The sequence below is a fragment of the Carettochelys insculpta genome, chromosome 16 (genome assembly GCF_033958435.1).
Source record: "Carettochelys insculpta isolate YL-2023 chromosome 16, ASM3395843v1, whole genome shotgun sequence".
Classification (NCBI taxonomy): domain Eukaryota; kingdom Metazoa; phylum Chordata; order Testudines; family Carettochelyidae; genus Carettochelys; species Carettochelys insculpta.
Genome location: NC_134152.1, coordinates 15007934 through 15032178, shown reverse-complemented (window position 1 = coordinate 15032178; position 24245 = coordinate 15007934). Strand labels below are relative to the sequence as shown.

The 24245-nt window shown below is 41.9% G+C and overlaps 1 protein-coding gene across 1 annotated transcript in view; it reads left to right on the top strand.

Annotated features, from left to right (window-relative positions):
* Window positions 1-24245, top strand: part of LOC142021855 (uncharacterized) — a 193366-nt gene that overhangs the window by 96227 nt on the left and 72894 nt on the right. The window contains exons 28-44 of the mRNA XM_075011106.1: window positions 220-400; window positions 1472-1683; window positions 3300-3488; window positions 4902-5041; window positions 6210-6372; window positions 6487-6573; window positions 6969-7103; window positions 7575-7694; window positions 9352-9444; window positions 10997-11214; window positions 13567-13760; window positions 15883-16185; window positions 16891-17120; window positions 19156-19407; window positions 21330-21686; window positions 22374-22730; window positions 23800-23910. Coding sequence (XP_074867207.1) covers window positions 220-400; window positions 1472-1683; window positions 3300-3488; window positions 4902-5041; window positions 6210-6372; window positions 6487-6573; window positions 6969-7103; window positions 7575-7694; window positions 9352-9444; window positions 10997-11214; window positions 13567-13760; window positions 15883-16185; window positions 16891-17120; window positions 19156-19407; window positions 21330-21686; window positions 22374-22730; window positions 23800-23910 — 3342 coding nt within the window. The remainder of the gene's footprint in view (window positions 1-219; window positions 401-1471; window positions 1684-3299; window positions 3489-4901; window positions 5042-6209; window positions 6373-6486; window positions 6574-6968; window positions 7104-7574; window positions 7695-9351; window positions 9445-10996; window positions 11215-13566; window positions 13761-15882; window positions 16186-16890; window positions 17121-19155; window positions 19408-21329; window positions 21687-22373; window positions 22731-23799; window positions 23911-24245) is intronic.

The window sequence follows — 24245 nt, the reverse complement described above, 5'->3', positions numbered from 1 at the left end:
CCTGCTAGCAGCCCACATTTTACCTGAGACCAAATGCCAGGGAATTATGATTTTTAAAAAATGACTGAGGACCTGATCCAAAGCCAGCTGAAGCTAATGAGAATTTGTCCATCAACTTTAGCGAGCTTTGGACCAGGCAGTAAGTTTTCTCTTGGTCTTGACAATTCAGATGAGGAGAAATGCTTCCAATGCTAATCAGAACTCCTTGTTGTTTTCCAGTTCACCATGCAAGTCCCTGAAAAGCAGGTGAATTACAGGACCCAGCTACAGCACTCACACATCTCTCAGGGCCGTTGGGAGAGTAGTACCAGCTTTAAGGTGCAGTATAATGACCGTATGCCATTCGTGGCAGGACTGCAGTGGAAAGATACATCCAGAAATTACCTTAGGAAGTGGGAAGGTGAAGTACCACTAAACATTTCTAACTTCTGACTTGAAAAGCAGTCGTGCAAAGGGGCTCCTGATAGTTTTATGACTTCGTTGTAGAGAATTTTCTGTAAGCAGTTAGTGAGGTACTTTCCAGAAGCAGATACCTCCAGACACAGGTTGAGTGTGTTAAGGGAGTATTAGCTCTTGAAAAAGGACCAAGATTTTGAATTGTTTGCCCTAGTAGATACCAACTGGATCTACGTTATTGACATTCAAGAAAAGGAAAAAAAAATGAGGAACAGTGACTTGAGTATCAGGGGATCTCAGGCTATCAGTTCAACACTTAACTGTAGTTCTTCACCTCAGAGTATGGAGTGTTGTCTTTGTGTGTGAATATTTAAAATCTTGAATTTATGTCAAGGAAATTTCGTTTTAGTAAGGACAAGCAGAACTCAGAATTTATTTTGTATCTTGGCTTTCCAGAATTGCTTGCAAAGTGAAGATTGCATTGATTTACCTTCTTCATTGTTGTCTGTAAAGAAAAAAAAACCTATTTTCTGACATTTATTAAATCAAACAAATTGGGTCAAATTCCACACTAATTTACACTGACTCCATTGACTTCAGTGAGGTCAGGGCATTCGGCCCTTAAGGGCAACATTTCCAAAGTCAGTCTGCCCAAAACTCACTTGTGCGTGCACACATGGACGTTTTGCTGCAAATTGAGTAGTCTGATATGCAGAGCCAAATTCACCCAGGAGCGTTTCCATTTACCTCAGTTGTATTGCACCAGAAGTGAATTTGAATTTGCTCCTTCACAAGTTACTTTTTGAGGTTGTGTAAGTAAGGATTGTGCACACAGTGGCAGATAACGTAACGGAATCCAGGTCCATTGCTATGTATCCACTAGCTGATATTTTGTCCTAACCTTAATAGGCTTTCAATAGTTCAGCACGTATAAGATCAGAGTCAAAAGACCTTTACAGTATACCAACACATTTAGCCTCAGACCCGGTCGGTTTTGTTACAGGTTTTGAAGTCAGGGAGCACAAGATCTAACTTTTCTCTCAACTTTTCTACAATCTGCTTTACTTGCTTTCAGGTGCATTAAACATGGACACCCCATGGCTATATCTCTATGCAGCTCAAAAACTACACCAGCCTGAACGATCTACTTATCTGTCTACTATGGAGCTAACAGCTGGGAAAGCCCTTTCCATCAAGAACCTAGTGGTGGAAATGTTCTGTAAAGACAAAGACATTGAAAAAGAAGGGAAAATTCACATCTATACACCAACTACTACATACCTGCGGGTTAGTAACACATTGCTTCTTTTCGTATGTGGTGCCCAGGATGGCTAGATCTCATACAGCTGTAGTTACGCAGCAAGTCTCAGCACAACAATCTTTGTGTGTGTGCATCTACAGGATCATGCCTTGAAATGCATGTGTTCTTCTGTTTCCTTGGCTTGTATATGTGCTGTTCAGCCTCACCCTGGCAGCCTGATAGGGTTCTCTGTCCCCCACCTTGCACAGCAAGCACAGGCTGTGCCTCCTAACCAGTTCTGAAAAATTGTGCTGCCTGCTAGCTGTGCAAGCATGCGTGTTGCATCTCTCCTGAGGGTGACGTTCATCCTTTCCCACACAAAGCATTTTGGGGGTGGAGTTCTACCCAATGGAATGCAGCCTATATACTCCCTTTCTTCAATGCTTTTGGGAGCTTAGATGTGCTGCACTCCTAATACCTGACATCCAGGACAGATTTTAACCAACGACAATGTCTACTGATCCTCTGACTGATTCTAATTTCACTAACACAGCTGTGGTCTATACAAGTTTTAATACCATGCTTGTCACCCCATCGCATCTGAGCACCTTTCCTTGGGCCTGTAACAACAGAACTAACATCCGCCGCTAGACACTAGATTTTCCCTGGAGTAACTCCCTATGTTTTGATGTAGCATCGATATCCCTGTGCAAATGAGGTCAGAATCAGTATTTCAGTTGGAAGAGTCAGTCCTGTTTAAGGCAAACATTATTCAGAATTACAGCTGTAGGTCGGTGATTAAGAGAAAGCCGTCTTCATCTGAAAAGTCTTTCATGCTGAGACAAACCCAACATTCTGGCTACTGTAGGGTGCTCCTTTATTTTGATTCCTATCCTTTTCCCATTAGGTCTCTGCAGCTGTGGCCACACTCGGCCAAAATTTTGAAAGGACCATGCTAATGGCCAAATCGGAGAATACTAAGGAGGCGCTGAAATGACTATTCGGTGACTCATAACCATGCTGCTGGCTGCAGCACTTCAAAAGTGCCACGTTTTGATTGCACGTGGCTCGGCTACATGGGGTACTTTTCAAAAGGACCGTGCAAACATTGAAATCCCCTTATTCCTATCAGGGGATTCTGAAAAGGGCCCTGTGTAGCCAAGCCATGCGCAATCGAAATGCAGCACTTTTGAAGTGCTGTGGCTGGTGGCATGGCAACGAGGCACCGAATAGACATTTCAGCGCCTTAGTAGTATTCTCCGATTTGGCCATTAGCATGGCCCTTTTGAAATTTTGGCCAAGTGTGGCCACAGCCTACTAGTCTAGTCCCAGATGAGGATTGCATGAAGAAACAATTGGCTTACTTGTTAATTTCTTTGAAGCTGTCCAGCTATCTAGCCCTCTCTTGTTTGGGGAAAATATAAAATTAAAAGACCAAAAATAGATAAAGACCTGCTCACGAGAACTGTAACACCCTGATGTGAGAGTACTGTTTTATAATGGAAATGCTTGTAACCTAATGCTAGTAGAAATTTTTATAATAGTAATGTCGCCTTCCCTCCAATGAAACTCCTTTCATTCATTTCTCTGCTGTATTGTAGCAAGAAAAAAGCATTCTACCTGCTGTAACTCAATAAAGCCTAAATATGTATTTATTACTCAGGCATCCTCAGTCAATCGCCTTGAAAGAAATGTCCTGCATAGCTACAATGAAGTAGTATCTTTGTGGAACCAGCTCATGAGGAATCAGATTCATTTGGAGAATAGCGAACGAGCCAAGTTTCTCTGCTTTAAGATAACAAATACAAAACAGGAGTTTAACTTGACAGCTGACTATCTACACCTGGAGGGGGTAAGATAATTGCAGAAATATTAATTTTTCTGGATCCAAATCTATATTTTTGAGAAAAAAAGGCAGCTTTGGTTCAAATATTTCACCTAATTATTAACTGGTTTTATACATCTCCAGGGATCTGATATGAGTAACTAGCCTTTAAAGTACATGCAAGAGTGCTGTTTGAAGCTTTATTTACTTTGCTTGGGGTCTACAGTAAATGGTAGAGAGGCTCCTGTTAGCATGGTGCAGGCAGACTCAAACCTGGGACCTCTAGAGCTTAGTGCAAGTGCCTCTACAGCTCGAGCTAAAAGCCAGCTGGCTCTCAGCTTAGGCTGTAGAGGACATTTATTCTTTTTCTGTGAGGTGGTCGCGGTACCACTACATGGGACAGTTAACCACATATAGATGTATGGGTTACTCAGGCACTAGATTCTCCCCTCCCACCCCCCAGTAACAGCCAGCCCCCAAAAATCTTTGCCAAAGGGGGAGACTTCTCCTGCCCCCCAGCAACAGCCAGTGCCCCAAAATATCTCCTGCCTTTGGAGTCTTCACTGTGCGCAAACCAGGAGGTGCTGCTCTTTGGAAGCATGGTCCACACTGTATCACAGGCATGTTTTTTTATTGGGTTGGGGGCTAGCCATGAGGTATGGCTGGGTGGGGGATAGACTCCCAACTTCATGGCACCTCTGGAGGAGGGACGACTGCCCCTGTACAAATGTGAACCACAGAAAAACCAGCAGCCAAACTGAGACCCTGTCTCTCCTGATGGCTCCATGCTGGGGCTCTTTTTCATGGCTAGATGCAATTGCGTTGCTGGTCATAAAGAAATGAATTCAAAATGCTGGGCTTTCCTACTTCCTGTACTTGTGGAGAACATGGGAGGTGAAAGCAGACAGAATGTAAACCTGTGGGGCATTGTGGGATACATGTGGGACACGTCTGGAAGCCATTAAAAATGATTTAAAGTAACACTGTTTCCACACTGGCATTAATCCAACCTTTTAAATTCAAACTTGGTGTTACGCCAAATTGCATAGTTGGCATAAGAAAATCGACCTTAGCACCCCCTTAAACTGACCTAGTGGTATTTGCTGTGAGGATTACGACATTGTAAAATAGAGCTAACTGCCTCAAAATCTGTAATATGCTGTACGTAGGCTAAAGCTGGTTAAATTGCGAGTAGGTCCAATGAAATCTCTGGAGTTACACCAGTGTTTAAATTGGTGTAAACAGGGTCAGGATTGTGCCAATGCAAACTTTGTTGTTGGCTTTATGGGGAGCAGGAATGGGCTTGTCTGGTAAGATGACAACCTCACTGCAGCGTGGTTCACTATGTGGTTTGTGACTGACTTCTGTGTAAGGTACAGTAAACCTGACTCAATTCTCCTCTCTCAATGCTACTCTGGGGCTCTGCTACTTTGACTTCAGCCTAAGAAGACTAATGTCTCCATGAGGGCTCAATGGACAGACCACAAGAGTCTGCCAGTACTGTTGCAGCTTGAGGGTCAGATAGAAGAGCTGAAGAAAGATAAGATGCTCTACCAGAAACGTGGAACCATCCATTTCAGGTGCAGTGAATTTTCATATCTCCTGTTTTATTATGAGTTGTAATGGTCCTGTGAAAGGTGCTGTGCTTGATAAGACACAAGTCCCTGTTCTGCCAACGTGCCTAGGCAACCTTGATCTGCACAAGTTTGGTCAAAATTGACAATGTCTTTTCAGTTACTTTAAGTGCTGGAAGATGTTGGATATGTTGTGTGATTAGGGTAGGAATTTTCCATCAGAAATACTGGCTAGTTTGTAACCCTATTCTTGTGTGTTATCATTTATTCTCTGTATTCCCATACACCTAGAGCAGTGTTTCCCAAACTGAAGACATTTGCCATACCCCTCTCAGGACTTCGGCCTTATCAGCGTACCCCCTCTCCCATTGCTTATCTCCTGATTTTTAGTAATTTATTTTCTGCTCCATATCCCTGGAAGTTCTTTTGTGTACCACTGGTGATACATATACCACACTTTGGGAAACTCTAATCTAGAGCCTGGTCATTGATCAGGAACCCACTACATTAGGTTCTGAACAAAGGACCAACAAAAAAGACAGTCCCTGCCCCCAGAGCTTATATTCTGAGCAAGTATGTAACTCAACTCATATGCGGTATTCTAGCACGTTCATACAGGTACCATTCTCAAACATTTCTTTCCCCTTCTTGCACCTCCCCCTCCGCCAGTAATTTTCCACATTTCCACGTAGGCTTGCTGTGGTTCACTAATTGACACTATACAGCTGCATCTACGCTACAGTCTCCTTTTGAAAGGGGAATTCAAATGAAGCAAATTGAAATGGCAAATAAGCACCAATTTACATATCTCTTGCTTTATTTGCATAATCACATTTTGAAAGAAAGTATTTCCAAAGAAAATCAGCAGTGTAGGTGGGGGCCTTTCAAAATAAAATCCCGTTTTCTAAAGCACACTTCTTCCTAATTTTTTTCTATCTACACTGCTGTTTTTCTTTCGAAAGACTCTCATTCAAAAAATGCATTTATGCAAATGAAGTGTGAGATATGTAAATTGGTGGTTCATTTGCATTCCCCTTTCATAAGGGGACTGTAGGGTAGGTGCAGTTTATGTGTTTGCAACAGAAGTCTCGAAGTATCAGCTGAAGATAAAAAACTGTGGGTTTTTTTCTCTCTTATTTTTCCTTATGATCTTTACTGCTTTGTTTTATCCCAGACATCCATTTAAACTACCTGTTCCTCAGAGCTTCCTTCTCCAGGAGACATTTACTGTAGACAAAAAGCAAAAACACTATTTCTTGGAGACTAAAATTTTGATAAATGGTCTGGAAGAGACAATTCAAACCTTTACACTTGGCTACCAAGCTGAACATCCCTATGTGAGTAATATATGCTGTGAGAATTTGCCTGTAACTTTGGATAGAGACATACCCAGAAAATGAAGAGTTTGCTGTATATAAATCAAATATCTGGCTTTTGTTCTTCATTTTTAGATTTGTATTGGCTTAGCTCATCCTTATAACAGCAAGATTTTCCCCAAAACCATAGAAATATGTGTTTTAACCAGAAATCACCAAAGTGTAAGTAAACTTCATGTTCAGGTTAATTCATAAAGAAGGCTCCATTGTACGTCTATGCAATTTAAGGGCTATCAGTTTAGTTAGAAGTTTGATTAGTTTTGCCAGTTTGCACAACCATCAACCAGAATGTAGGTGGACAAACTGAAGTATAACATGAACTGCTATGAGATCAGTCTCATCTGTGTTACAGGAACAAGTACTGTGTACATTACCGTTATTGTTATTATTATTATTATTTTATTTTCTTAATGTGCTTTGAGAAGTGGGAAGTTCAAATCCTGGCACTGGGCAAGTCATTTCATCTTCAGTATCAAAATTAGTTAATTTTTCTTGTAATAGGTCAGGCTAATATTCCACTTGACTTGCTCACTCTAACAACTCAAATCTGAACACAGGCAAAGCGCGAGGTTGAAGCATTTCTGAAAGTCAATAAGAAGAATATCCTCAGGCTTCTGGGCAAGCACCAGAACAAATCCAGCAAGAAGAATTTCCGACATCTCTTACATATGGACATGACTCACACATTCCAGGTATTTGCACTGACACTGACACCTTACTTCCTCACTAAGAGCAATCACTTCCTCCCCACCAAGTTACAGCTTCTTTGTGTCTCTTCCCTGCAGCCATTCAATTATCTCTGTGTACATTCCATTGCTTTGTGTTGGAGAGTTCTAGATAACATTTTTTTCTGTGGTTACACAGCACACTGCACAAGAGGATTCTGGTCCATGACTGTAGCTCTTTAGCTGTTACCACAATACAACCAATTAACAATAGGTATTAATTTGTCTGGGTGGGCTAAAATATTAATTGTTGGGTTGTTTCATTGTAATGATTAGGAGTTTATTTTCAAACAGGGAATGGGTCATTGTATGCATCTATGACTAAATTTTTTATACACACACACACACACACACACACACATGCTTTGCAGTTTGGATAGAAAATGATGAAAGTTAACTTGTATAAATGTTATGTACACAATATGTTTTACTGAACAGCTCAGGTTTCCACAAGCAGTGACCCTCAGTGGAGAACTCTTTTCTGCACAAACCAAACATGAAGTCTTTGACTATGGTGTGAATGCAACAGTCACCATCAACAGAAATGATTCGTCACAGGTCAGGTTCCTAGTTATTGTTGTTGCATTGCATGAACTGGCATTATTGTAACATGCCTGCATGTTGCTAGTGCTGTAGGCTCCTATTTATTAATTCACTCCTGCCAAGGACACACATAAAAGCGGTGTAATGCTGGAAGACTTATTTGACATGGCTTCTTCCAGAGGAGTGAATTTAATACTCTGAAAAGTTTGTATGGATGGTCTGGTTTAACTCTGTACCATACATTCCTGGGGAACAGCTTACAAGGAGGGGAGGGAGAAACCTAGAACGCCAGCATAGTGTTCTATGCTTAGATTGCGGCTTGACTGCTGTGCACAGCGGGAATTTTATTTCAGAGATCACAAACTCTGAGAGGTTTACAGAAGTTTAAATTCCTTGCTACAAGAAATTTATCCTCAAATAATGCACCTCTGCCGCCTAAGCTCCAGAACTTTCCCGGTGTTCAGCAATATTCTAAACATAACTTGCTCCTAGAAAAGATTTGCTAGTTAAAAGTATCAATGCAAAGAAGGTGATTATTCTCCTCTGAACTAGAGATGGGCCCATGTTAAGAAGAGTGTAGTTCTAGACAAGTTGTTCCCAGATATTAATGAGACAAGGCTCATGAGGAAATATCCTTTACTGGACCAAATTCTGTTGGTGAGAGTGGCTAGCTATCAAACCACACAGAGCTCTTCAGAGCCTGAGCTCCAGCCTGAGGTGCATCATCAAAGCACAATCTATACAGCTATTTTTAGGTGCTAGTACAAGTCCTGCTATCCTGAGTCTCTTGACGTGGACTAAGAGGCTCCCTCCCCTGAGTGTATGCCTTCACTACTGAATGTACTTGGGTGAACTCAGGTGAAGAGAGATTAAAAAAGACTAAAGAGAAGACTAAAGGGGATGTGACAGAGGTCTATAAAGTGATGTGTGGAGAAAGTGAATAAGGAAAAGTTATTTCCTTGTTCCCATAACAAAAGAAGTAGGTCACAAAATGAAATTTATAAGTAAAAGGTTTAGCATAAACAAAAGGAAGCTTTTTTCTTCAATCAATGCACAGTCATCCTTTGGAACTCATGAGCCCAGAGGATGTTGTGAGGTCCAGGACTTTATCAGGTTTCAGATAATAATTAGTTAATTCATGAAGATTAGGTCCATTGATACTTATTAGCCAGGATGGGTAGGGATGGTGTCCCTGGCCTCTGTTTGTCAGAGGCTGGAAATGGATGACAGGAGAGGGATCCTCTTTTGTTCACTCCCTCTGGGGCATCTGGCCATTGTCAGAAGACAGGATACTGGGCTAGATGGTCCTTTGGTCTGACCCAGTATGGTTGGTCTTATGAACACTGTAAGTTCTACACACTTTACTGTGTCCAAGTGAAATCAGCATCCAAGCTCTGCCTAAAACCTATGTTAGCTGACCTATGTGGGGTAAAAGAATTAGGTGAGCATGTTTTTCATGTGGCTGGGAAGGGAATTCAGGCAACCCCAGAATAAGTTAACTCTTCTGTGTCAATATATCACAAATAGGTGTTGAATGTTGTGTGTGTGCACAGTGAGCAGGATATGGCTAAAATTCAGAAAAAAATAGAGTAAATTGTCCTGAAACTCAAAATATGCTGGAATTTCACCCTAATTCTTGATTTCAGCTGTGTAACTCGTCTTGTGCCAACAGTTCATTGCTCAGCTAAATGGATCGAATGCTCATTTTGGATTTTCTTCACGGTTTACTCATCCATATCATTCAAAATTCCTCCAAAACTTCCAGGTACAGACTACTTTTCATTGAAGGGTTAATTGGGGTATGTATCTCTCTTTTCATTCTCCCCCTTTGACTACTTTTCAGTTGTATTGCTAGTTAAGGAAACTAACCACAAAACCAATATGATACAACTTAACAGCTATGTCAGCTGTAGAATGACCAATAACAATCACTTCATATCCAAGACATTTGAGTCAGTAGCCCACACCCTGCCTAATCTCTATTGAGGTTGGCTGTGCAGTTTACTAGCAGTATTTTGACCATCTGAGCCAAGGTCCCAAATTCTTGCTTTTGTTTTCTCTGCTACCAGGAGCTGACAGAACTTAAGCAGAATCTGGTGTACTTAACCTCATAGTCAGAACCTGGTGTCAGTTTGTTCTGGTCTTACTGCTGCTTGACAGAACAGTGTAAACAGGCTGCAGAGGGATCTGGGTGCAGTTTACCTTGGCGCAGGGTCTTTGAGGGATGTAACACAATGGAAAGGGGAGGTCTTCTCTAGTGATTGCTCAGAAAAGCTAGTTTTAGTCACTGCAGTCACGGATGGTATTTTCTCTTCCTATTATTACACCCTCCAAGCACAGTGAGATATGGCCAGCCACTTGCGTCTGGTCTGATTAGTTAGTGTAGTCAGTTGTAGTCATGGCAGTTCTAAAGCAGTACTTACCTTGCCAAAAGGCCCTCATGCCTTATACTGAAAAAAGTTTTTCCTTACAGTAATAAATATGCTAGCATCATATCATACAATTAAACAATGAAACCAAACTCCCTGTAACATGAGGGAAGGGGATTTAAAAAAAATGGGGAGGGAAGCTTCATTCTAATCACAAGCAGATGCACAATAAGTACACATAAGCATGTAAAAGTTTTGACATGGCAATAACTCCCATTACATGTAATCTCTGATCAAGTCATTATCTCCTGCCTTGGACACACTGCCATTATTGTGATCTGGGGCTCGTCATCAGCCTGTAAGAAATCCCTCATAACAGGATTGTGTGACTAAACAGTGGAGTGAGTGGTTAGGGAATCTGTTCATTTTCCCATTTAAGCAAAAATGCTTTCACACAACCAAGGAAATAAGTGATCGCTCCTGGCAAACAAACTGCTATGCAGAGCATCTCACTGACAATACTTATCTTTATTTTCTCAGATGCCCTGAGTACACTACTAGTCTAGCCCAGTGAGCAGCTTGTGTAACTTGAAATTGTTGTGTTGAGGAAGATCTTGTTCTATCCTTCAGTGAGAAAGTGTATTGAAAATGTCTATCCAGTAAATGCGAAACGCAAAACAAAGTGTGGCTCTGAATATTTCTTCTGAGACCTGTAGGCAATGATTTAGCAGTGGCCAGAGATGATGACTTCATGAGAGACAGGGAAATCACTCCAGCCTTCCTTTTAGTTCTGTTGGTTAGATTCTAATGGGAGATACCGGAGACCCTGCGTCTGTACACTGCTCTCAGCAGTAGGGTTGCTGAATGGGACACTCCATTGTTTTGTCATGTGTGAGCTGAATTTCCTAATGCAGCAGATGTCCTGTTCTCATTTCTCCCTGTGCTTAGGCCCGTGCAGCTGTTAAGAGTTATGGTGAGAACAGTCTCAGTGGATCCCTGTACCTTCATTCCAGTGGAAAGGATCTAGTGGAGCTGGAGGTTGATCTGAGCAAGGAGAATAGAAAGACCACCACGACTGTAGGAGTGAATGCTCTCTTGCATCAGGCCATTTTGACAGAACCACAGTCTGTACAGCTGCAGCTCACAAGCAAAGTATCTCCAGCAAGGTAAAGAAAATAGCTAACAGTAACCTTCCATAACGACGTGCTGAAAAGTTTTCTTTCATAACTATGGGTTTTTTATTTCCCCTGTTTCTTTCTGTTTTAAGCATGGCAGTTAGCATCCTGACATCTGTGACAAGCCATGGAGAAAATGATGTTCCATCCATTCTTGTAGCAACTCAAGTGTTTTGCCCTTTGAGTGTTTGAAACACTAAACCAATGTTATAATCCTTTCTCTACTTGTTGCTTCCTTTAAATCAGTGTTCATAGATTAAACAGAGAACAGGAGAGTAAATTAGCGAGATTCTCTGTGAGTAAATTAGTTCAGTCATCAGTTGTTTTTCTCATTTTTCCTCTGTCAGATGAAGCAGAATTGATATTTGCCACTTTTCTGGGGGTGGGGAGAAGCATCATTACTACCCAATATCAGGAAAGTTCTGTGAAGGACTTCCATGATCAGGTGTGGAAATAGCACTCCAGCCTGTCCAGCTCCAAGCCCTAGAATTAATCCCTGGACAGGTGCCAGTTGCTGCGATCTCTCTGACACAGTTTAGCAGCAAACTGGACCCTGGCATCCAGAGGTTGAGGACTGCTGTTCTAGAGGGCCCCTGGCAGCAGCAGCAGCACCGCTCCCATCTCCAGCATTTTTTTCAAATTTCACAAATGTCCAACGATCCCTGAAGGAGGTTTTGAATTTTTACAAAAATTCAGGTATTGTATTTAACACATTTTGGCAGGGAAAGAAAAATTTTGTAAAATTACTACTTGGAGTATACGTTCTTGTGCTTGCCCCAAGGCAGGATGTGCACGTCACACACTGCAATGTCCTTTTATTCTTTCTCCACTAGGCCAGGGATGAGCAGCTTTTTACACGGGGCTCTACTTTTCATCTCTGCAATTAATGGGGCCCCCCAACAGGATTAACGTAATCCAAATTGATGGAAATTTCAGTTATGTTCATATAAAAAAAAAACCATTTTGCTACGTGTATATAAATGTGAACACACACGCACATAAAAATAGTAACATATTTCAATGTTTTTAATTAGATGGATGAGCCTGTCACCCAGCTGCCAATCATACTGTGCACCCCCTTAGGAAATTTCACACTCCACAGTTAGTGCACCTTCCAAGGTTTGGCAATGCCCGACACACATGCCACTCTCAGCATGTGAGCTGATGTAGAGAGGTACATGGTGGGGGCTCTGGCCCTGCTCCCCTCCCCCATGCAGCACAGGAAGGGGCGAGAGCACGGGGCCGGGCGAGAGCACGGGGCCAGGCCAGAGCCACAGCCCTGCTGTGGACCAGCAGCACTGGGCTGGAATAGGAGCCCCTGCCATGGTCTGAGGCCAAAGCATGGAGCCCCCAACATATTGCAGGGCCAGAGATCCCCCTTTTGCCCAGAGCCCATGCCACAGGGCCAGGGCCACAGTCCCCCTTTTTGGTGTGGATCCAGGGCCAGGGCCCCTTCTTGGTACAGAGCTGGGTCCAAGCCCACCTTCCTGCTCACCCAAAACCTCCACTTTGGTGCCCAAATTATAATTCTGTATTTTTACAGCACTATTCATAACACTGGTAGATCAAACTGACAGGCATGTCACTGATGGGCTTTATTTATTTATTTTTTAGTGAAGCTGTTATAAGTAGCACTACTAGTGACTTTAAAAAGTGTGACCAGTGCTGGGGCCATATCTAGAGGTCAAAACATCAAATGTTGGCACTCTGCCGCGGAAAGGTTGCTGAACCCTGCTGTATTGGCATAACTAGCTAGTTAATACAGTACACACTTTTCAAATTTACTCCACAGTAGATTTTAAAAGTTATCCAGGTACTTGGGCTACTCTTTCTGCTGGTGTGTTCACTTTTGTGTTCATAGTCTCTTGTGCATGCCCATAGGGGGTGTGAGGGTGTGGTAAGCAGTCAGCCAATGACAAGTAAGTTCTATTGCATGCACAGACATGAGTGTCAATAAATAGGGGCAGCCATCAGTCTTTAAAATTTGACCTGTTGAGGGTACCCTCTAGACTTTTTTTTTTAAAGTGAGAAGTAGTGGAAATTGCTTGAAGTAAGTGAAAATAATAAAGAAGTTTGCGTATGTTTGGTGTGTTTCTGGTCACCAAAATCAAACTGAAGGAAAACTTGTTCTCTGACCTGTTTCATGGATTTCTTTTTCCATGTTCTACACTTGTCTAGCATAAGTGCAGAATATACAATAGACAGCCATTGTAAAAGATTGAGGGTCGTTTTTGCCCTACATTAGCAAAGAGGTGGAATGATGTTAAACATCGAAACCTGATAACAAGTTTTTATTAATAAAACAGTTCACCAACTACCTGTGTTTGTTTCTTTCCCTCTTAGACTTCTAGCATCTTCTGAGCTGAAGCTAAATGAGAACAGGCTTTATCTGGATTTTGCGGGAGCCAAAGAGCAGAGGGCTGGTCTTGTCCTGTCCCTGAATGGGAAAGTCCAACACAACATGGGTGACTTGAAAGTTGTACCACAGCTCTTTTCTCTGAAGGGATCTCTCAAGCGCAAGAACAACATTCATGAAGGTGCTTCCTCGCTATGTGTTTTGCTGTAAGAGAATAGTTAAATGGTCAGCTATCAACGGAGATTTATTATTATGTATTTGGTATAAAGAGGAGGGATGATGTGACTGTAGATTTCCCGCTTATGACATCCCCTTTGGCTGCTTAGCCAAAGGCCTAGCTTATGAACACGGCCTCAAACTTGCACAGTGAGAGAAGGCCCATATACAGGCAGACTGTGATTATGATTGGTCACAGAGCGATAGCTGTGCTCGTCTGTATCTTCACAAAACAAAACAGCAGTCATGTAGCAGTTGAAAGACTAACAAAATAATTTATTAGCTTTCTTGGTGATGAGCTTTTGAATTTTCCAGATCTGAAGAACTGGGTCTGCCTCACGAAAGTTCATCATCTAATAAATTATTTTGTTAGTCTTTAAAATGCTACGGGGCTGCTTTTTCTTTGCGATTGATTTCTTTGTCTTTATAACTCTATAGCTAGCTAAATGATAAAAATACCTAAATTCCTAACCTATTGGCCTTTACAACCAGGCCTGAATATCTTTTAACAGCATAGTTTTAATATTTATGGTGATGGTTTTCTTGTAAAGTGAACAGCTGTCACTGGGTAGAGATCAAAATTGTTTTTAAATGGATATTGGCCAAAAAAAATCATTAAAACCTTTCTATTTTGACTGAAAATGTTTGTTTTCATTTGAGAACATTTTAAACTCTTTCAGGCCTAAAATGAAGTGTTTTAGAATTTCAAAATTTCAGTTTTTGGTTAATAAAACCAAAACACTTGGAAGAAATTTTGAAGAAAATGGAACAGGTTTCTCTTCATTGCCATTGTTCATTGAGAGCAATAACATTTCTCAACCCTCTCCGCAGAACATGCCTTGGGAGGTTGGTTCATAGCTCCCTCTCTTCTGGGCTGAGTCTGTGGTGTGCAGCAGAGGAGGAGGTGCTCGGTGTGCTGCAGAACACTGAGAGGGATCATGCACATGGGACTGTCTTGTCCATACCATGTGCTGGAGTAGTACAATGTGCCTTTGGGGAACCATGTTCTTCCTGTGTCACAATCCCTCCTCAAGTTTCTATTGAATAATACATCTTACTCAGCCCAGGGCTTTAAAAAGCACAGTTTGGCTGTTAAATATCAAGCACCTTTTTAAAAAGAAACATACAGAATGGGGAGAGACTGTCTAGGAATGACTACAGCAGAAATGATCTAGGGGGTTATAGTGGACCACAAAGATACATATGAGGCAACAGTGTGATGCTGTTGCAAAAAAAGGCAAACATGATTCTGGGATGCATTAACAGGTGTGTTGTAAAGTCATTCTTCCGCTCTACTCTGCGCTGGTTAGGCCTCAGCTGGAGTATTGTGTCCAGTTCTGAGCACCGCACTTCAAGAAAGATGTGGAGAAATTAGAGAGGGTCCAGAAAAGAGCGACAAGAATGATTAAAGGTCTAGAGAATGTGACCTCTGAAGAAAGGCTGAAAGAACTGGGCTTGTTCAGTTTGGAAAAGAGAAGATGGAGGGGAGACATGATAGCGGTTTTCAGGTATCTAAAAGGGTGTCATAAGGAGGAGGGAGAAAACGTGTTCTTTTTGGCCTCTGAGGATAGAACAAGAGTCAATGGACTTAAACTGCAGCAAGGGAGGTTTAGGTTGGACATTAGGAAAAAGTTCCTAACTGTCAGGGGGGTCAAACAGTGGAATAAATTGCCAAGGGAGGTTGTGGAATCTCCATCGCTGGAGATATTTAAGAACAGGTTAGATAGATGTCTATCAGGGATGGTTTAGACAGTACTTGGTCCTGCCATTAGGGCAGGGGGCTGGACTTGATGGCCTCTCGAGGTCCCTTCCAGTCCTAGTATTCTATGATTCTATGATTCTATTGTGATTAGCAATTGCCAAAGAAACACCATTATAGTGTAATGTGCTCTCATCAACAGGTATTTCACTAGCAAATTCCAGTCTCTTTCACTAAGCAGATTCCCTAACTGGAATGAGCCAAATAATTTATTGCAGTGGATAGATCCTGTCTACATTAAATTAAAGGGTTACTCTTCATGGTTGTCAGATCTGATTATTTTTTCTTCTCTTGTGTCAATTTCCCTTTCTGTGTCTGTCCCTGACAGGGAACATTAGTGTGATGATCAACAAGGCACTGTATGGGCTTCACCTCAGGAACAGAAATGTATTTGGGAATATCAGCCTGCACAATATCACTTTCACATTGACTCAGAATGGCAGCCAGGCAGTCCCGATGGATGCAAAGTTAAAAGCACACTTGGAGCTCAATAAAGGGATGAAAAGGGGTCTAGCCTGCTTCCAGGTAGATGGGCAAGTTCTCTATGTAGATGTGTCCAATGTCATGAATCAGGAACATGGTCAAATCACTGGAACTCTCATACATAACATCACCTCTTTAAAAAATGCAGGTACGAGAAAACTACATCTAAGTCAAATTAGTGTGTGTGACACAACTTGGTAAAGGCAAATTTAAACAGCATAAATGGGTGCAAATTCCTTCAGTATAGAGTCAGTGTGGTTTTACTTACTCCAGGGCCAAATTTACTGCACCTCCACCTTAATTTCAGCAATGTTCTTATTGAGAGTCTTAAGAAAATGCAACAGAATGCATGCAAGATCTATTAGAGCCATTTAAACTTGTATATACATCTCTGCTTAATACATGTCTATCAATTGTTCTAAGCCACATTTTTGTACATGTTTTCCCTTGGGAAAAGTCAGAAGGGTTTTTTGTAAAACACTGTCTTTGCATGAACCACTTTGTGAAGTGAGATATTCTAAACATTCATTTGCTGGATGAAAACAAACCAACCCTTATCTGGTATGTAGGTTTTGATAGCTGCCTACTGGTTGGATGCATCTAGCTTTATGCTCTTGAATAGTCTGATTTTGTTGTTTTTAGGGGTTTTTTATTCCCTTAAAAAGAAGCTGCAAGTCATTGATCTATGGTAATATTAGAAAAATGAGGCTATAATTATGAAAAAGTGGTCGAAAATATCAGTTTCTTGCTTATTGAATTGTGTAGATAATTGCCACTCAACAGTGCTGAAAATTCCTTGCATGCTTTCTTACAGCATTGTTCATAATTTTTTCTTACTTGGATCTGCCGACAGGATTTCCTACAGATGGCACCATCCTTGCCATATATGACCATGTTATTGCCAACCACACTGTTACTGTAGCCTTACAGAGTGGCAGAGAAAGGATTGTTGTTGTATTTGGAGCTGAGAGACTGTCCTTAGACTCTCCTAAGTCCCAACTAACTGCAAGTTTGAAACACAACGTCACAAAGCTAAAGAAACACGGGATCCCTTATATTGCAGAAGGTGCTTGCTATTACCAGGTAAGGAGAGTAATTAGTTCAGTCCCAGACAGAATCATGTGAAACAATTATAGATTGTTCTGTGAGCTGTTAATCAAATGCTGTGTTTCACTCCATTTAGTGGTAGTGGAATAGATTCCTACTCGTGTGTGTTCCTAACCGCTATATTGAAGAAAGATTTCTGCAGGCCTGCCAATGGGAGGAAGGCGAAGGGGCAGTTGTCCTAGGGCCCAGCCTTTCAAAGGGGCCCTAAACTCCACCCCTCTTTGAAATGCCATGGCAGCACTATGCTGCCGTTCTGCATGTGGCTGTGAGGAAGCATGGGGGAGGACCTAGAGCTGACTGCCCTAAGACCCACCTTTCACCCTCGCCCTGCTCCTTCTGGGGTGGGTAGCTGGGCCCCCTCTCACCTTGCCCCCTGGCCCACAGACGCTGTTGGCCTTTCTGGATTTCTGCATGGCTTTCAGTCATACTTTACATCTGGGATAAGGAGCCCCTGGCCCGCAGATCTGGTCCTATTTAATTTGATCCAGACCTCAGCAAATCTGCATGCTGCAAGCTGGCATCCCCAAAGCTTGGCTATTGCATGAGGCTGGCTCACAGAAAGCCCTAGAATCTCAACAGGTGTGTCTACACTACAAAAATAACTTCCAAGTTGCTTACTTCGAAGTGTCTACACCCACCCTACTTCAAAGTTAAAACTTTGAAATAGGGCACTACTCCATTCCCAGGAATGGAGTAAGGACTTCAAAGCTGGGCTCCCTTCGTAACTTTGAAGTAAGGGAAATATGTGTAGACTCTCTGCTGGCTATGTCGATGTAGTGCCTAACTTCAAAGTTAACGTTGAAGTTAGTTCCTAGTTTAGATGCACCCAAGAGTGTGTGAACTTTTTTATTGCTTTTCACTGGGGACCTGGTAAGTGAGGCTTTTAGTGAGTCAGTTTTTTTTCTTAGCTTTTTACTTGTGTGTGACCTCTGACAGATTTTTCTGTGAGTCAATGGCCCATGACCAAAAATGGTTCCTCACTCCTGCTTTACCTCAGTCATCTCAAATCTGGAGTAGATTTAAACTAAATAAGGTGGGTGAAGTTCTGGATTTAAGTGAGTAACCTATTGTACAAGGACAAAATCTTGGTCCATTTGTATAAGGCTGATTGTACAGAAAAGTGAAGTAAGTAGGCAGAGCCAGGAGGGATGGCTGCTGTCAGAGTGCACATCAGCCACAGCACTACTAAGGGATCTCACATTGGTGTGACCTACCTTAACAATTACCCTTTGACTTCTTTACTGACGAGCTGAACTTCATGTCTCTTTCCTTCAAAGCTGTTCATCAGCATGGGTTTTCCCTCTTCTCCTGTGTTGATTCCTAGTTTTTTGTTGTCATTATACACAATCCTCTGTGTGAGCAAAGCACAACCTCTTCAACCCCTGTTATGCAAATAGATAAAATAAGGTGAAAAGTAAGAATAAAAAATACAGGGAGACCTACCTATCTCATAGAACTGGATGGGACCTTCAGAGGTCATTGAGTCCAGTCCCCTGCACCCAAAGCAGGACCTATCACTATCCCTGACAGATTTGTTTTTAAATCTGTTTGCCCCAGATCCCTAACTAGCCCCCTCAAGGGCTGAGTGCACAACCCTGGGTTTAGCAGGCCAATGCTCAAACCACTGAGCTATCACTCCACCTACTCTCCCTACTGCTCAGATATGGTGGGAGGCTACAATCATTCCTGTCATCAGTGTACTCAGATACTGTGGAAGCAGCACTGGTGCAATTAATAAAGCCCTCTGTTCCAAAGGACGCCAGACAAGTGTTCTTTCAGTCACTTGCTAGGTAACATCATTTTAACCAGCCAAGCTGTCGAGACCTGGTCCTTCATGGTGCTGTGTGCTCTCCACTCAGCTTGGGATCCAAAGGAGCTGAGGGAGGTGCACTTTGCAGGATCTAGCCTGAGATGAAGATTCCATCTTGGCGACAAAGTCAAGCTGAGCAGGTCTGCCCAGTGTCCCTTTGGTCATTATTCTGCATAGTTCTCTTTATTGTTGCATTTCCAGCCTGTGGAAGTAACTCCTCCAGGCTTGCCAGCTGCTACTATTTTGCTGCTGTTTGGTTTTTCCTCACAGCTTGGTTTCTCTTCTGGTCAGAACTTCAGCAAGAAAACCACTGCTGGGGTAACAGCCAGGGTGGAGAAGGAACACTTTGCGATGGAAATGGAGAAGAAAAGCTCAGGCAATTCTGTGGAAATTGCTCTTTCACTCCACCATGACCTGGGAGGACTGTTTAACGTTGTCCCACCAGTGGCACAGGTGAGCAGGAAAACCCTTCTCTGGGGTATATGTGATATATCTCACTGTCTTTTGTGTGCTGTTTCTCAAGTTTAAAATCTTGTAAAGAAGAGAGCTAGTGCATCAAAAGGAGAAGCTCTCTTCCCAAATAAGACCAATATGAAAAGACAGAACATCATTTAGCATCCCACTGTTCTTTTCAGATTTTTTGGAAAGCAAGACACAATGGCTGACCCCATCAAAATGCCTTAGCACATTTCATCATTATCAGGTAGTCAGGTGCCTAGTAACTCATCTTCTAATACTGGAGAGTACAGATGAGGCAGGCTTGGTTTTTGTGGGTCCAGCTGTTGTTACTGTTCATTGATGAGATTTACAGTAATGGCCAGAATATGGTATGAACTGTGCAAACACAGTCCCTGCCCCATAGACCTTACAATCAATACCACTTGAAGATGTGTTCCATGTTACAACAGGTGGCATTAAAAATGTTGACATTTATTCTGGTGATAACTACATTTAATATGTCATTGTCATTTTAAACATAGGAAAGACCATACACGTAGCAAAATCAAATTCATAATATTGTCAGTATTTTTTTAATTTCATTTTTTTTAAAATGAACTTCGTTCTCTGCTTGCTGTTGGAGGACACTCTCTCCTGTAATTGTTCTAGCTCAGTGTAGTCAGTTTAAAGACAAGCTGTAGCCCTAGAGCTGATCTGCTACATTTTGAGCCAGACAAGAAGTCCTTAACTTAGGCAGATAACTCCATATTCTTTCTCGTGATAAGGAATCTGTTGACTTACTCATTTGACCATCTGCTCAGTATTTAGCCTGCTTTTCTAATATTTTTATTACTATGTTATGCTGATATGCCTGCCAGTCAATTGCAATGGAGAATCTACCACTTGCTGGTCATTGCAGTGGAGAGGTTACGAGCCATTTATGTGACGTACAAGTTTTGTTCCCAGAACTCTGCCACCAACAATGTACTGCTTTAAGGCCTAGCTTCCACAGAGTAAGTATTAGAGGTTCAGAAATAGGTCTGAGTTAACAGGAGGTTTTGCATACACGTTCAAGCGTAACCCCTGTTTCTTCCCTGGGTTAGTCTCACCTGTGTGCCTGGGCACCTAGTGTTCTTGACGTTAAGGAGATCCTGAGTATCCCAGTGATAATGCTGGATAAGTGAGAACCTTCTATCCACCCCTCTGCTGCAGTGCCTGACTTCTACAGGAATTCAAAATTGGTGATATCTCCACCTGGCTGGCCCTTGTACACACTCAAGGCTGTGCGTTGAAAGCATCCGAGAATAAACTCATTTTAATAATAATCTGTGGCATGACTCTAACGCAAAAATAACCATGATGAATAATATTAATCTAATATACTTAAATTAGAATTAACACAATTTAAAATGCAGGGTTTAACAGACTGAGATTAACTGTCACTCCTAAATTAAATCCACATTGTTCAGTTAAATAAAATCAGTTAACGAAGAAACTATACAGGAGTAAATGAAACTTTGCTGGCATTTACACTGCCATCATTTCCCCCACCCCAGAGTGTGCCTCTGTCTGGATTTCAGTGTCCCACATGTTTGTATGGCTTCACTTGAAGATCTACAGCTGGAGTGGAGACAGCACTATGTAGGTTCTATGAATCAGCTGACCTAAGGCAGAAAGCTGCATGACCCCTCTGAAACTGGATTTGGTCCCACCAGCCTCCAGAACAAACAGAACAAGCCATAATCAAGTGATCCATTCCCTCTTACCCCTTTCTAGCATCTCACAGAGCACAACAGACAAATACAACACAATTCTAACCTCACTTACATGCAGGTGCATTGTGGTGCAGAGTCAGACCCTCTTTCTCCAAGGGGCCATTTTAAACTAATATGTAGCATAATAAGGTAACAAAACTGGCATATAGTTCTCTATTTTAGACTCCAGCAAGAGCTTCAATTAATGGATCAGAGATCACTGGCAATTCTACAGCCAGCTGCATTGGATGTGTTTCTTCTGATGACACCATCATCTACCTGCACCTCCATGCCACCTGTGGCCTTGAGCACAGTGTGGAGATTTGCTTCAAACATTCCTTGCCCCAGCTTCAGTCTGTGGGTATAGCCAAAGAGAACCAACTGACGCTGTCAGCAGTCAGAGGAGACAAGTATGAGGGCCTGATGGATATTGTCCTTGGACAGTGCACTTTCAAAGCAGCTGGGGAAGTGAGAGCAGCAAAAAATGAAACAGACACAGAATGGACAGTTACTCTGATGAATACATGTGTCACCCTTCAGGTAATTACCCAATTGTTTTTTTCCTATGGTGTTTCAGTTCTGAGTGAGCATAGAGAAGTACCTACATTCCCCATGTTTAATGCCCTCTGTCCACTCTTACATCTGGAGTAAGAAGCTGCAAGTGAGAGTGTTTGCAGAAACACATTTTAGAGTTGGGAATTCAGAGTAATACAAGGATGGATGTTACTGTCATTGCCAAAAAATGTTTAATCCCAACTTTATAATTCTTACTCTTAGACTGTTCTCACAACTTTTATATTGGTGACCTCTTTTGCACAATGGGCCATAGTGTGACCTCCCCTCTTATAAATTAAAAACACACTTTTATGTTTAATACTATTATAAATGCTGTAGGTGAAGTGGGGAATGGTGGTGAAGGCTGACAGCTTGCAGCTCTCATGTAATATCCTCATGACCCTTTGAGAGGTCACAGATCTCAGTTTGAGAACCCCATTTTTTTTAAAAACAAAAAATGCCGCATGTCCTTTCTCACAAGGATTAGAATTTTGGAAACCTAATTTTCCATCTCCACTGTTAAAAAGTTTTTCTGATCCCATCCCATCCCCTTGCTTGTTGGACCAGTAACTAGAAATGCCGTTAATCAGTTAGAATCAGAGTAATATGACAGTTGCTACTCTGAAAATATGTGGCTTATTTATTTGAAATAACCTTTTTCTTCTGCCACAGAAGGTGGGATTTCCTCGGACTCTGGTCACTTGGGGCTCATTCATTGTGAACACCTGCAATATTAGCTCAACAATAAATGTCCAGTGTGATGGCAAAACAGCTGATGTGCAAATAGAGAGCTCCTGTGGACCGAAATATGTTTTCCAAGGAATATTAAGGCACTCAGTCCCCCAGCTGAGTGACCTGGGGCTGCCTGTCAAAAACTCCCTTCTACTTTCTGCTGCTAAAGGATCCACCACAGAGGGCATTTTGTTGCTACAGGCTGGTGAATGTAAACTCCAGGCAAGAGGAGATTTACAGACCCAGAATAAAACTGAATGGTCATTGGAGATGGAACTGGACTGTCAGCTTCTGCAGGTAGAGTGGGTAGCTTTTAAAAGAGATTCTGGATCAACAAAGTGAAGGACTAATGGGAATTTAGCTGGAGAACACTTTGGATGGGCTGTGCTACCCTCTCTGTGCAGCTTTCCCAGCACATCTAACTTGTCAACTACAGCACCAGCTAGAGGCACTGGAAACTGCACAGGTTGTTGACAGGTGCCCTCGACAGACTAGAACTGGAGGAAAATTATTGTCTGTTGTCGCTCTGTGAAGGTTTGAGTGCCAGGCTCCAGGGGAGGTTGTCACAGATTTTGTTTCTTTCAAAAGTGTTCTGGTTTTAACTGAAACTAGAATTTTTGAATGTTTGTTTTTTCCTGAGTATCCCTGCTGAATACAATGGAAAGAACAATTCCCAGGCCTTGGGGGAGGGGACTGTGTCTAATTTTTCATCCCCCACTCTAACTTTTCAGTGTAATCTTATAAAAAAATTATGAAGAATTAAGAGGAAAAGATAATATAATTGATACCATTCATTGTGTTACCTTCAGAAGCAGAAAAAAGAAAAACTGAATTCAAGGTTCCAAATTTTAAAACATGTTTTCTGAAAATTTTTGAAAAAAAAAACCATTTGAACTCTGAAAACCATGCTAAAGTGGCCTTAGAAGTTCAACTGGTTTTGCTAAATTGTTTTTCCATTTTTCAGACTGCATACAATGCCACTTGCAAGAACTTCTGGTGCCTGATTTTAGGCAGATTAGTGTATTCTCAAAATTTGGAATGATTCTGGTCTGAATTAACCAAAGGAAGGTCAACAGATTTTCCTAGATAGAGGACTGAGGAAGTTTGAGTTTTTTTAATTTGGAGACTTTATACTATCTAATAAAGAAGTTGTACATTCTAGAGCCAGATCCCAAAGTTCTTTCTCAGTCTTTTCTCAGACAAAACTCCTACTTTGCCAGTTGCAGTGACAACTTTGCCTGAGTGAGTGTCTAGATAAAGACTTCAGGCTTCGTCTCTGAGTATTTTAGTGTGACCATCTCACATCTCATGAGCCAAGGGGGAAAAAAGAAAACTAGTGTTAAGGTGGATATTTGTCTCTTGGTAGGATCTCAACATCCCGGCCCAGTCACAGCTTATTGGATCTATTCAGAGGGACGGCTGCCAAGCAAAGCTTCTCTGTACCCTCAAAGCTGATGGCAAGTCCGCTCATCTGAAAGTGAGAACGGAGTGCCAGCCAAAGGCCACAGTGAACATTGAATTCAGGCATAAACTGCCTCAGCTGAAGAAAATACCAGGAGAAAACAAGTTGTCCATTGTGGCAGAAAAGGATTTAAAATATGGAGTTCATATAGAATTGAAATCAGGTCTTTGTGAACTTGAAGCCAACGGGGACCTTCAACTAGAAAACAAACTTCAATGGAAAATACTTACGGAGAACAAATGCAAAGCAATGCAGGTACTTCCTGTCATAGAAGGGATGAAGTAAGATAGCTGCTCTTGCTCTACTGCCGCAGCAGGTCTAACATAGGGGTCAGCGTGGTTTACATTACA